General features: G+C 46.2%; 1 protein-coding gene and 1 long non-coding RNA gene across 3 annotated transcripts; one reads left to right on the top strand and one right to left on the bottom strand.

Moving 5' to 3' along the window:
• Positions 1 to 5,564: 5,564 nt before the first annotated feature.
• LOC106891622 (slit homolog 3 protein-like) lies at positions 5,565 to 12,782 on the bottom strand. Its single transcript, XM_014948299.1, has 3 exons — positions 12,497 to 12,782; positions 10,098 to 10,306; positions 5,565 to 8,960 (listed from the first exon to the last, which is right to left on the bottom strand). The coding sequence occupies exons 2-3, from the start codon at positions 10,252 to 10,254 to the stop codon at positions 8,722 to 8,724; spliced, it is 396 nt and encodes a 131-aa protein (XP_014803785.1). The 5' UTR covers positions 10,255 to 10,306; positions 12,497 to 12,782; the 3' UTR covers positions 5,565 to 8,721.
• LOC106891623 lies at positions 8,826 to 13,381 on the top strand. Of its 2 annotated transcripts, none has more exons than XR_001412736.1 (4): positions 8,826 to 8,963; positions 11,239 to 11,351; positions 12,589 to 12,830; positions 13,128 to 13,381. It is a non-coding gene; the product is annotated as an uncharacterized LOC106891623 (long non-coding RNA). The 2 variants fall into 2 exon arrangements; XR_001412735.1 differs by having other exon boundaries at positions 13,125 to 13,381.
• Positions 13,382 to 13,561: the final 180 nt, after the last annotated feature.

Below are 13,561 nucleotides of genomic sequence, written 5' to 3'. Positions count from 1 at the left end.
TGCCAGTAATAAACATATACATGCAACACAGAAAAACAAGAAAAACCTAGTGTACAGCCTGACGGCTGTCCAATTCCTGCTGTCGTGAAACAGGCAGAAAACTTCCCGACCTGGCCACTCACTGAGGAAATTAAATCTCCCTTTCCAGCAATGCAGATTCAGTGATTGCTTTCCTATAGCCTCTGACTTCGGTCACGGACAAAAATAGGTATTTCGTGCACAGGTTTCTTAGGAGCAAGTTCTGAATTTGAATATACTGGATGCCCACTTTAAGCTATTTGTCTAGCAAAGTTTCTTAATTCATCTCCTCATGTAAAAAAATGGGAATAAATAAAGAGCTCTGTGATAATTAATGAACTGAGGGTTGCTCAATGAAAAATAAGATCTTAAAGTTTGGTTTAAACACTGCTTCACAATAAGGTGAAATGCTCTAGCTTCAGCTAAGACAGAACATACAAAAAACCCCTCAACTTCTGGCTGTCTTTAGTCTGTCTCAAGGTAGAGGTTTAGCTCAAACCAGAAGTTTAACACAGGCCTGCGAGAGGCTCAGAACATTCCTTAATTTGCAGATGAAGTTGATTTATAGTTTACAAGAACTTCTGGATTGCTGTTATTTGTACATCAGCCACCACACTGCTTTGAATAGCCTGTAAAAATAAATAAATCTGAAGGTGAATGTGTGATTTGCTATATAAATATAAATGTGTATAAATATATATGTATATTTATATAACTGATTCCAAGTGATAGTTGTTAATGACTACCCTAAAGTACTATACAATGTCCCTGTGGGGTGAAATCATGTGAGAAGATTCTATAGGAATGATATGCCAGAACACAAGGACTTTTTTTTTAAAAACAGTATTACTTACAGAGATATTTTGGGGTGTGTCCTGGTCTCAGCTGGGATAGTTAATTTTCTTTCTAGTGGCTGCGGTGTTTCAGATTTGGTATGAAAGCAGTGTCAGTGCTTATTGTTTTAGCTGTTGCCGGGTGATGCTTACATTAGTCAAGGACTTTTTTCAGCTTTCTATAGAAGCTGGCCAAAGGAATATTCCATACCATGAACATCATGCTCAGTATATAAATGGGGGTTGGCTTGGGGGGTGAAAGGATCACTGCTTGGGACAGGCCGGACAACCAGTTTGTTGCCTGGTGAGGTGACTTGTGTTGAATTACTTTATTTTGTATATTCTTTTACCAGTATTGTTACTATTTTCCGTTATTGTTCTATTAAACTGTCTTTATCTCAACCCACTAGGGTTTTTTTGCCCATTCCCCTCCTTTTCTCCCTCTTCTCCCCACCCTTCTGGGGGAGAAGTGAGCAAGCAGCTGCATGGTCCTAGTTGCCACATGGGGTTAAACCATAACAGGGTGAGACAAAAATTGTTTAATTGCCATAATAGAATCATTTATTTATTGATATGACCAACTTGATCTATCTGCATCTTAGTGCCTTAAACCGTATTTTGGTATTTACTTCTACATAGTAAAAAAAAATAAATAAATTATATTTTAGAATAATTGCACCACCCCAACAATTCATTGAGTGCTTTACCCAGCTGAAACTAGGGCAGCTTAAGAGATGCAAAATATGCTGGTGTATAATTAAGGAAGTTTAAGCTCCTCTGTAGTAACTGCCTGCTGTATGTGCTCTTATCACATGCTAGGTGAAAGCATGACAGTATCTCCCATGCTGCAAAGGCCCCATGTAAATTACCTTGTGGTATTTGGTTCCTGTAGCCTTGCTCTGCATGCAAAGTGTCTAAGGCAGGGCTGAGTCATTTGCCTCTCATTAACAACCCTTCTCAGTACAGGACCGTGGCTTCAGTTGCTTGTCATGTCACAAAATTTCAGTTTCCTCAAGAGAAAATGTCATGTTTATTGCCTGCCTTGTGCTAATTCTGCTGTATTTTTAAGCTTTGGATGTAACAGTTTCTGAGGAGGCTAGGGAATAGCCCTGCGCTGGACCAAAGCATCTTGCCATTTTGCCAGGATGCTGAAATATGTGCCTAATACCTGGCTTTTTCTGTCTTTGCAGAAATTCACCTGCTGCACTCGTGCAGGACCTGGATCTCAGCGCCGCAGACAAAGTGGTGGGGCAGGAGAAAGGTGCCAGTGCAGGAGCACCGGACAACAGTGCACAGCCAGCAGCCTGGGGTGGCACAGGGTCCAGAGTCACCTCTCCTCTGCAGGAGGCCTGGTTCAATGCTGCTGGTGGAAGACTGGACCACTGAAAATGCAACGGACCTATTCTCCACAAGTTTTGAGCTATCCTCTGAGCACAAAAGCCCACGAGACTCATTTAAGCCTCTTTCCTCCCTTCCACACTTCTCTGAGGCAGGATGCATACCCCTCCTCCCCAGGTAAGACACAGCAGTTGTAAAAGCGTATTTTTATGGAAAAGGAGTGATCCTTGTGCCATGGGGACAAGGGTCACAGACAGTAGGAGAAGGCAGTGTCACCACCAGACTACCCTGGGCATCACTATACTTGGAAAGCACAAAAGCCCCAGGAAAGGAGAAGGTCAGGAGGTCGTGTAGGAACAAGATGCAAAGCTATGCAAGTCTCGCAGCGACTTCTGTTCCTGCTGCTTGTGAGACTGTGGGATGCCCCTAGGCGTCATGGTATAAATTTAAGCTTCCTCAAACTACCAAGTAGTGCTTGTACCACGTGTGTGCTCCATTACATGCCCGAGGAGTTTCTTGCTGCCAGTCAGGCTCTCCGAGTGCTGAAGGAGCTTGGAGGAGCAGCCACAGGAGTGTGCACACACCAGCTCGGCTGGGAGAGAAACTGCAGGCAGGTGGTGCTCATTTCTCAGCACCTGTGGGCAAACAGCAGCAGAATGAGGGTAGGAATAGCAGAATTTGGTGTTACTCCATAAGGTGCCAGCACCAAAGTTACGGTTGCACCATCAACAGCAGCCTCTCATGAGGCTGCCGTCATGACACTGTCCTGAGGCCACTGCAGCACACAGGCACCAGCTGCCCCCACACAGAGCCATGGTCCTGCTGCCCGGGGGTGGTGCCGAGGAGGTGTTAGACACCCTCAGGTCTCACACACGCCCTTCCAGGGCTCAGCAAGGTCACCCTCCTGGTGATCCCTGCAGCGTCCTGGGGTGAACTGTGGGCTCCTGGCCGCAGTGACCCCATGCCAAGCTGCAGCTCAAGGGCTCCTTTCCTCGCAGGAGCAGCGTGAGCAGTGCTAGGGGATGATGGGACAGGATCAATGAAACCTGAGAAGCTGTTATTTAAAACTCCCCAGAAAATCCATGTATCACATACACACATGCTCCTATGAGGAGTGGCGGCTGAGGGCTTTGGGTTTGTCTGGACTGGAGAGGAGGTGGCTGAGGAGCACACAGAAAGGGAGGTGCTGAGCCCTTCTCCTGGGTATCCAGTGATAGGCTGCGTGGGAATGGCTCAAAGCTGCACCAGGGGAGGTTTAGACCAGGGAAGCGTTTGGGAAGAGAATTGGGAAGCGTTTCTTTACCGAGAGGGTGTCAAACACTGGAACGGGCTGCCCAGAGAGGTGGTGGGTGCCCCAAGCCCGGCAGTGTTTAAGAGGCATTAGGACAATGCCCCTAACGACACGCTTTAGCTTTTCGCCAGCCCAGAATTGCTGGCAGCTGCACTGGGGGATCCTTGTGGGATCCTCCCGTCGGGAATTACTCCATTGTATTCCCTCCCACCGCGCCCCGCGCCGCCACCGGCCCCTCTCAGCCGAGCGGGCCGGGCTCTGCGGCGCCACCTGCTGGCAGGCCCCGCGCAGCGCCGCGTCGGAGCCTGCCCTGCTGTCGGCGTGTCCCCGCCGTCCGTCCGTCCGTGGTGTCAGTAACGGCACCGAGGAGCGAGGGCACAGGCGGCCGCAGGGCCGGCAGCGGGAGGGGGACAGCGCGGCCTCAGCCCGGGGACCCCGACACGGGTGGCAGCGGCGGCGCCAGCAGGGCCTGGGTCAGGGATGTAGGCGTCAGTCCCTGGTGAGGGACAGGGATGAGGTGCCCCCGTGGTGGCAGCATCACGGTGGGTTGGTGCTGGGCTAGCAGAGCTGGAGGGTGAGGGTGTGCACTGCTGAACCTGAGGCTGGCAGTACAGTCTCTGGGGTCCCATCCTGCCCCAGTGGTTTGGGACATCTTGTTTGATGTTCAGCTCAGCTGTCCTCAGGAGCCATAGAGCGCATCCCAGAAAACATTCTGGCTCGGTTCACACACAGGACTTGCCGCCCAGTGATCCAGTTGGAAGCCTTGGTGGCCCTTAAGCCAAAGGGATTACTCAAGAGTACCCTGGGCTTGGCAAAATGAAGCCAATTCTGGCGGTCTGGCCCACTGAGCTGTGAGGCTGGCTTGTGTAAGCTGAAGTAGGGATTGGGAGGTAACCCATAAAAGAGGTCACAGACACCAGAAGTGATAGGACCCTCAGAGAACAACACAAACCCCACAGCCAAACACCCTGCAAACAGCAACACCATCTAACTAGTCCCTGCTGACGAGAAAAAACAAAGATAAAAGAACATGGGATAGAGAGTTTCTTGGCATTGTTTACCTCAGACTAATGGCTAAAAAGCAATACCTGCAGCACTGCAAGCAGAAGCACAAATGAGGGTTTCATCCTTGGGCTGTGGTTGTTCGAGCACCGACCGAGGAACCCATGTGCTGCAAAGCCACGAGCGATACAAATAACTCTTGTGCAAAGCAGTGACTTCAGCCAGTGCCTAGACATTTGTGAACAGTGCCTGGTAGCTTTTTAGTGGGCTCAGCTGGGTTTGCTTTAGGTGAAAATGCTACCATCTGCTACAATTATATAATTAACCTTGATAGTTCAGGCTTAATGATGCTCATTAACGTTAACTGTTTTTATTGGCTGAGTGCTGTGACCAGTTTTGCATGGAATGGCAAAGGCAACTCCAAAGGCTGTAGTTTGAAGTATAATTAGCAATATGTGAGTTTTACACAGAGGCATGGGTGAGGGAAGGCTGAGAACGAGGTGGGAGCTTCATTTTATTCTGTGCTAAGGCCGGAAGGCAATGAGCAGAAGAGGTATGTTACATCTGGGTCACTAATAATAATTAGCTACAGATGTGTGGCAGCAAATTTGGAATATACGTGTGTCAGGACATCACAAAATCCCTGTCATCCACTGTTGGCTGTGTGACTTGCATTTTCTCAGTCACACCTCCTGACACCAATTCCCAATATTTCTTCATTTATTCTGTAATTAGTTAATGAGTGTATTTTTGCTGCAGGCCTTTCTCAAACAGTTCAAAAAAAAAACACCAACCCAGCAAAGAAAGTATTTGATTGAAGAAAATACCCAAGCTCAAAAACTATGCGGTTTAATTAATCTGTGTGTGTAAAACTCCTAAAAGATTAGGTTGTGATGCCATAAAAATACATAGCCACTGGTCATACTGCATTTGAGTTAACTGTAGCTGTTCTCTGTCTAGATTTGTCCACGAGGAATGTATATTGTCCTCCCCTCACTTCCCGTGAGCTACCGCACACTCTCCAAAAGGTCAGACTCAACAGCTGAAGTAAACACAGAAATAATCTGCATCACAACACAAGGTATGTTACAATCTTCCATAACCCAACAATTTATTTAAACTTACATCACAATGAGAATCTATTAATAAAATACATCAGTTCACACCAGTCTGCATTGCCATGTTTTTAAGGGTAAGCATCTTTCTTCACTTTATATTAAAACTTTATAGAGGTAAAAACTACTGCATTGTACTCGCAGTTCTTGAAATCTAGTGTAACATTAGGCAGGTTACAGAGAAACTTTCAGAGCTAATTACACTTCAGTTAACCTCACATTTTTGGCACATCTGAATGCTTTTTATTGTCATCTTTACATAAAATAATTCTATAGCAGTCAGAGAATCATTGACATAAAGCGTCACTATCCAATGGCAAGTGCTGCCTAAAAGCATACAAAAATTGCATCATTTGGTTACAAAATAGATCTTCTTAGTTTTTTTATCCCAACGCTTAACATTGAAGTGCCGTGGCAGAAAAGGGCCGGGAGCAGGGCCAGCCTTGCTGCGTTGTTGCTGGTCACTTTGCTTAAATCAATCCCAGAGTGATGTGTTAACAAGATGCTGAAGGCTTGTGCCTTGCCAGTCAAGGTCATTCCTTGTAAAGCACCCTCCAGCAGGTGCCAGGCCATGAGTAAATGTCACCTTCTTCCTCTCATGCAGTGCTGCTCGAGGGACAAAGCGAACTCAGTTTTGGGTGCTGTTCAAGAGGGGCTGTGTTTCTGCAGGCCTTGGCAGTTCAGTGGCTACCAATTGTAAGGCAGAGCACATGGAGGGCTTGTAAGCCACTGCTCGGTCTGGGTTTCTTCTGCCCAGCACCATCAGCTGCTTCTTCAGAAATTGAAGTGTTTCAAGCAGGAATGAAATATTAATGGTAGTGGTGTGCCAGGCACATATTTGCACAAGTGTCTGCAGTTACTTGCACAAATTTTTAAAATCTGTAGGTTGTGGGTTCGGGTGATTTTTGTTGTACACCACAAACTCCAGCTGCTATGAGCTTCTGATGTTACATTGAAAATAAAATGCAGCCTGAAGTACTTCCAACCGGGGTTAGTTTTTCCCTGGCTCTTCAGCTGCGCTGTTTCAATCAGAGCTTGGCACATGAACTAGCAACGGTTGTATGTGTCACTGATTGCTGGCTCCACATACTGACACTTGTTTTGTGAGATGTCTGTTATATTGGTTATGTCCCTTCTGCTCAAGTTGCTCTGGTGGTAACAAAGAAATACGAATGAACTGCTGCAGTTAAGGAGTGATTGGCGTAGCAGAAGAATGCTAAGCGTGTTAGAGCTTTTGGTTTGCCTGATGGCTTAGATGGTCACTTTTCTGTAATGGGAAATAAACATTTATACTGGTCATGGCAGGGTTGCGTTCTGTGCATCTTTCCAAAGCCCCAGTCAAACAAAAGCCCCGTTTACTTGATTCAACTTTCCTACTCATCCTTTGCTGAAGGCCCTGATCTGAAATCTTTTTGGTGAGACCAGTGAGCGTCACTAAAAGGAGCTTACGGCTGCTGGGAATTGTCTCTGACCTTACCTCTCTTAGAGAAAGAGAAATTGACGAAAAGACCAAAATACTTGCTACATTAGGGAAAGAAAGAAATTACACTGATAATGAAACAGCTGTCGATGGGGATGTTTGAAACTTACAATAAGAGAAATTTCAAGGTATCCATGGTAGTCTTTGCATGTACTCACTGACCCTGAAAGGCAGCCCTGCCAAAAACCCTCCAAAAATCTAACTCACTCCCAGAGTCAATTTTTGCCTCACATTCACAGTGAGAATGTATCCCTGCATTGATTTCCATTTCCTATTCAGCATTTGCTCTGAGCACAGTGGAAGTTAGCGGCAGTCCTTCGGGAGACACAAGCGCAGGATGTGAAGCCGCGCGGCTGGAGAAGCTTCAGCTGAACAGGTCAACCTGCAGCCAGCGGGAGAGCAGGGCGGGCTGGAGCTGGGGTGTCCCTCCGTGTGCAGAGAAGAGAGCGCTGCTGAAGTGGACAAACGTTGGCTGAACACCTTCACGTGGATATAGTGCAACTTCTGCTCGTTTAAAAAGCTGTAGGAAAATTAGCCAACTGCTCAGGACCAGAGCGAGGATGAACAGCAGCGACAGCCCAGCTTACACCCATGGCTGAAGCGGGAGTAAAAGCCATTACGCTGCAGGTATGTTCTGGCACCTGCAGTATTTTCATGCTCTTTACAACCTTTGCAAGTTAAAGTGTCAAGGCGTGACAAATTATGTAGCAGTGCATTCCTTATTTATATTTCATATACAAAAAAGGGCTCGAGGCTGGGAGCAAGAAGGCACAAACTTGGGAAATAACATAGCTGAGGAGTTTACACAAAAGTACTATGTCATTTATTAGGCATCACTTAGCACTTCACATTTTGCCCCCAAATTTCCCAAAGCAACATATATTTCCCCACTTTCTTTCCCTTCGTTCCCTTCTTTTGGATAAAGCTGCCTGTGCTCTATAGATACAGTTGCTGAAGAATATAATGTGAACACAGATAAATACAACATACACAGCAAAAAAATGTATTATAGTATTACAATAGTCAAATAATGCAGTTAGCCTCAAGCGACGGCAGTGCCTACGTGCTCTAGGGAACCAGTTCAGGAACAGCAAGCGGAGCCACTGTACAGGAACAGGACGGCGTGGGCAGTGTTAGGCAGAGCAAGGGACCCGGGGGGAGGCTCTCTCGGTTGCCTGAGCAGGCCATGGCCGTGGGGATCCGCTCTCAGGAGACCCACCCAGAGCCTCGGAGGTTTCTTCAGCCCGTATCAGTTCCGTGGCAGGTCCTTGGAACACCTTTACATTTGTTCATTGTGCATACACATAAAGTCACCCCCCCCAACATTTCTCCTGTTAGGCTATGTTTTCTTTATATATATTTTTTTAACTTTTAACTTTTTAATTTTTTTTTTTTCTTACAACTGTTAAAAAAGTTTCATGGTAAAAATAACTCACTATATGATACATATACCCAAAGTGGTGTGATACTTTATATAATAAAAGATGAAAATAGTCACTTTCCATAATAAAAATAAGTTCTATTTTTTGTTTATTTTACAATATACTTAATAATTCTTTTCTTCTTCTTCACTCTGCAAGTAAATAGGTCCCGTTTTGATAGCGCTTCTGAGTCGATTAAAGTGGCAAGAGACTGGAGAATGGCTTATGAGCATTTCGAGCAGCCGCATTCCACGTGTCTCTCCAGTTCTTCCGTGAAGGTGGAGCCATCCATGCACTGGAAGAAGTATTTCCGCCTTTTGCTCCGGAGAGGAACGCAGCACTGCCCGTTGCCGCAGCCGCCGCGGCACTCCAGGCGCGGTACTTTGGAGGCAGTGGCACACGACGTGTACCCCTGCTGCTTACGGACCACCTCTCGAATGACCTCTCCTTGGCAGAGATTCTCTGGTAAGACAGCAGAGATGTAAAGGGAAAAAAAAAAAAACAAAACGTGGTAACTATTTTGCCAGACGTTCCCCAAACATCAGCAGACAGCCCTGCACATGTAATGACATTCAAGGCAAACAGATGGCATGAGCAGGACCTTAATCTTTTACTGCTTTGTACCTGCCATCAAAACAGAGCTTGTGTTACACAAATGTGTAATATCCGGCACAAGGCAGAGGCCAAGCAGGCCTGCTGGCTTTGATCAGCAGTTCTGGAAGTGCTTTAATGAATGCTGAGTGTTGAATCCTGCAACACTCCTGCAAAATATGAGTGAGTTTTACTATGCCTGCTTCTCGGGATCAAAGGTCATCCTGCTCCACATGACACGAGCAATGGGATACCCGAAAATCTCTGTGCTGTTCTGCAGCCACTTTACAGCAGCCTGTGCATGTGGATAATTTGGAAAGTCTGTGGTTCATTCACAGGAAAGGCACAACCTAAATAAAAGTAATACAAGCCAGCCCCTTCCTTCTGTGCAGGAACAATAGAAGGCAGAAGGGATGAAGATGGAACTCACTGAGTCTCCAGTGAGTCTTTTCAGGTCAGGGCAGAGGAGATGGGCCCCAGCCCTAGTAGGAAAAGTCCAGCCTGGTCTGTGGGATTCCCCAGGAAACCCGCCCAGCTGCATCAGAGGGATCAAGATGGGAATCTTTACTGCCACTTCAGATGAGCAGTGCCTCCTGCCTGCCAGTTCCTGCTCCTGTCATCTACAAAAGCTCTTGGTGTGCAGGGCAAGACCTCCTTTCCCAGCACTGCAATTAACTGATCACTGTTGGCTGAGGGTAAACCTCACAGCAACCTCTCCTTTCAACATCCCACCAGAATCCTGGGAGTAGAAATCCGTAAGGATGTAGGAGACACAGAATAAAACCCTTTGCTACAGATGTCCCCCTTCCCATATGTTTGGATACTAGCTTCCTAGCTGCTGTGGGGTTCTTTTCTCCTCCCTGTATTGCTCTGCGAGGCTGACTTAGCTTTATTTTCTACTATTTGCCTCTTACCCCCAAATACAAGTCACATGGAAGAGAGGTAAAAACAAGGGTGTGAACCAGAAATGCAGCAGGGCCGTGTCCTGGGCGCTGCAGCCGAGCGTACCTCTGTCACAATGGTCTCCACTGTAGTTGGGGTCGCATTCGCAGTAGGGTTCCCCGTGCTCGGAAATTTTACACTGCCCGTGGTTGCATTTCAAAATCCTGCAGGGATTTGAGGAATTGTTCTTCTTGTCACAGTACGTGCCTGTGTAGCCCTCCATGCACTTACAGGTGTAAGCAACATTGGCCACCACGCACTTACCATGCAGGCACCTGGAGAAAGAGAAGCATTTAGAGCTGGCCTGTCTTAAACATGAAAGTTCCTTTTCCCAGGGATGTTTGGTTTTGGCATTTCTGCCCATTTAATTCCAGGGTACTAATCCAAAACCAGCAGTTCAACGTCAAAACACTCTAAAAAAACCTGTGAGTTTTCAGTGAATACTGGATAACGTTCAGAGAATACATTTAGAATTTGTGATCCTAAGTGATCTCTTTGAGAAATGTTAAGCTCCTCCGTGAGCACGGACCAACACTTGGCATCCTCACAAGGCAGCTCACACTTCTAGCATCAGCGTGTAGAACTAAGTGCCAACAACCAAACTGCATGCCCCGGCTTCCTTAGCAGAACTACTCTACAAATAATATCAGGTGATGAAAAAAGGCGTGATAAATGAAGGTGCTTGTGGAAAAGCTGTGCACAGACATATCTACAAGCAGCTGTAGCCGAAGGGTTCCCTGGCTCATGTGGTTTGCAGCGAGCTTTGGTATTTCTGAGGAATACCACAGGGAGGGGTGTTGATCCTTAAGAAGTTCTCTCACACCATCCCCACTTCTGGGACAGGGATAGACTTGGAATGGGCTGAGGGCAGGGAAGAAAGCAACACTGCTATATCAGGTCCTACTTGACATAAATCCATGTCTTTCTCTTATTTTTATTTATTTTCTTTCTGGTACCTTAAAATTTATGTTTATGTTGAAAGCTTAAACATTTGATTTTTAAGCTTTGAACTAAAAAGCGCAAACAACTAAATAGCTTAGAACTAAAAAGCTTTACATTCAGGTCAAGACATGCAAAATACTGTAATAAAGGGCGTCACAGTCTATATAAACTGGTATTTTCTGCCCCACGAACCAAAGACATGCTTAGATAGTAACTATTGTTATCATCTACTACCTGTTCTTTACGATTGCATTTCTTTACTCAGACTAATCTGTGAGTGTTGGAGCAGACACCTGCCAGCAGGACACTACCCCCCTGGACACAAAGGCCTTGGCTTTAAGGACACAACTCCAAAGGGCTGAAGTGATTTAATGAAAGGTAGGATGGTATGTGAGCATTAAAAATATGCACAACTTCTTTCCTTTTCAAGGAGGCTACAGTCAGGATTGCATCACCTTCCTTAGTTTATGAGAGAAACAATCCCTCATCACATAAACATCTGGAACTCCCCTATTTTCCTCTGTCCAACCACAACAGTTTCATGTTGATGTTGGAAATTCAAGGAAACATTTGGGCCTCTGAGTGCTCCTTCACTTGGGTCTACGTAGCTTTGGTCTGTAAACTGTCAGGTGCTTCTCAACACCTTCCAGGGCTCAGTACTTCACTGAATGAGACCCAGGAGCAAGTTTAAAACGGTACCTCCGCCAAGTAAAATTTCTGCCCTAAAGAGAGTGATTTTTCACTGTGTCAATTTACCTGTCAAAAGTATGTGCTGGTGGAAAGCCCCTTTGCACAGACAGTGCGACCAAAGTAGCTTCTAAAACAAAAGTACTTCCATCTGGTTATGAGGCAGCACTGAGCTGTGCAGCCACTGCTCTGCGCTGGACTGCTTCCCCGTCTCCTTGCCATAAGTGAGCCATTCATTCAGCCTTTCTGATGGAGATGTGGTTATCCAGCCTTTGAACTGTGAATGCTTTACACTCATGCTCCCTTCGCATGCAACGCCATGCTATCCTTTAAGCTCAGGCTTTAAAGGGCTGTTTCAGACTTTAAATATTTAAGTCAGCTATTTGGGAAATTTAAAACTGTTCACAGTGGAGCGCATAATGGGCTTCAGGAGGTTGGTCTGAATACTGGGTCCAATGCTGCTGTGAGCACATCCCTAAAACGCGTACCTCCCACTCACAGGTAGCTCTGCTCTGGCTGGGTGCAGGCACTCACCGCCTCGGAGATAACCCATACCCATTAACAGGAGTTGGCATATTCCAGTGTGCAGAGCACAGCACGCAGTATTAACACCTTATAGCTCCTCCAGGACAAACGGCTAATTTGGAGAGTGAGCAACGTCAGAACAAGAAGTGGAAATTGAGAGTTGCCATGGATGCTGACTCACAACTGCCAGCAATTTTCATGTGGGAACCCAGCACCTCCAGAAATAGTCAGATGTGGTTTACAAGATGAAACGTGAAATATGCATTAGCTGTAAAGCTTCCACCCTCCCATCAGCGTTCGCTTGAGCTTACTTGTGGTTAAGACACGGGTCTCCAATTTCCTGGTCACACAGGGGGCCCGTCCAGCCTGGGTGACACTCACAAATCACACTTGTTTTCTCCAGGGACCGGCAAATACCGTGCTTGCAGATGTTACAGGATTTGCAGCCAGGAAGGACTCCTAGTGACTGCTGTGGTAAATCCTTGAAATCCTGCAGCTCGTTATTGATGCGGACATCGTGAATACATCCATGAAAACCATTTGGTGTCTTATCTGCACCCTGGCGCAGCGAAGATAATCCAGTAGAGGTCGGGATCCCTTCAGATAAAAACAAAAAGAGAAGGTTTACCCACAGTTACAATGATGGTACATAAATTATAATTGCTAATGTTTCTTTTGTCAGAGCCCCTTATAATCCTTAAAGAATTAATCTGCATAGGACCTTTGTAAGGTAGCACAGTCTCATTGTCCTCATTCTGGAAATGGAAAGAAACAAAAATAAAATCATTTGTCCAAGCTTACATAAGAAGTATATGACAAAAAAGAAAAAAAAAATTTTTTTTTTGGCTGATGGCCATGTGTTCTTGTCCTTAGATAATGCTCCTTCTGTCTGTAGTTTAATAGCAATTATCCTTCTGAAAGACTGTCTTTACTGGCCAGCAGACAGCTACCACCTCCGGGACACAGCCAGGGAGTTGGGCATTACTCCATCCCGGCATTGAGACAGGGAGTGGTAGGAGTGCACCCCACTGAACCCAGCGCAGCGAACAGCACTTCAGGAGACCAGGCCAACTCTTTGTGGTGAGTACCTTCCATCTTGCTCAAGTGCTTGGAAGAGATCATGCGCTCAGATGGCCAGCAGATTCTTTTGGATGCTGTGTTACACCCTCCCCACCGACATCCGCCTGGGCTGTGCAGCTGCATTAGCAAAGGCAAGTGCTTCCATTTTCAGCTGCGTTAAGGCCTCTGAATTTGCTATCATTAACTAACTCCACTGCTAAAGATGGTCTTAAAACAAAACCAGCACCTTTGTTTAACCATGTGTTAGGAGGCAGGTTGTGAGACCAGGTGATGTCCTCGGAGAGATGGACAAAATT

Source organism: Calidris pugnax, unplaced genomic scaffold, assembly GCF_001431845.1.
Source record: "Calidris pugnax isolate Ruff unplaced genomic scaffold, ASM143184v1 scaffold27, whole genome shotgun sequence".
NCBI lineage: Eukaryota > Metazoa > Chordata > Aves > Charadriiformes > Scolopacidae > Calidris > Calidris pugnax.
The sequence above is the reverse complement of the archived record's forward strand: the minus strand, read 5'-3'. Positions and strand labels throughout refer to the sequence as shown.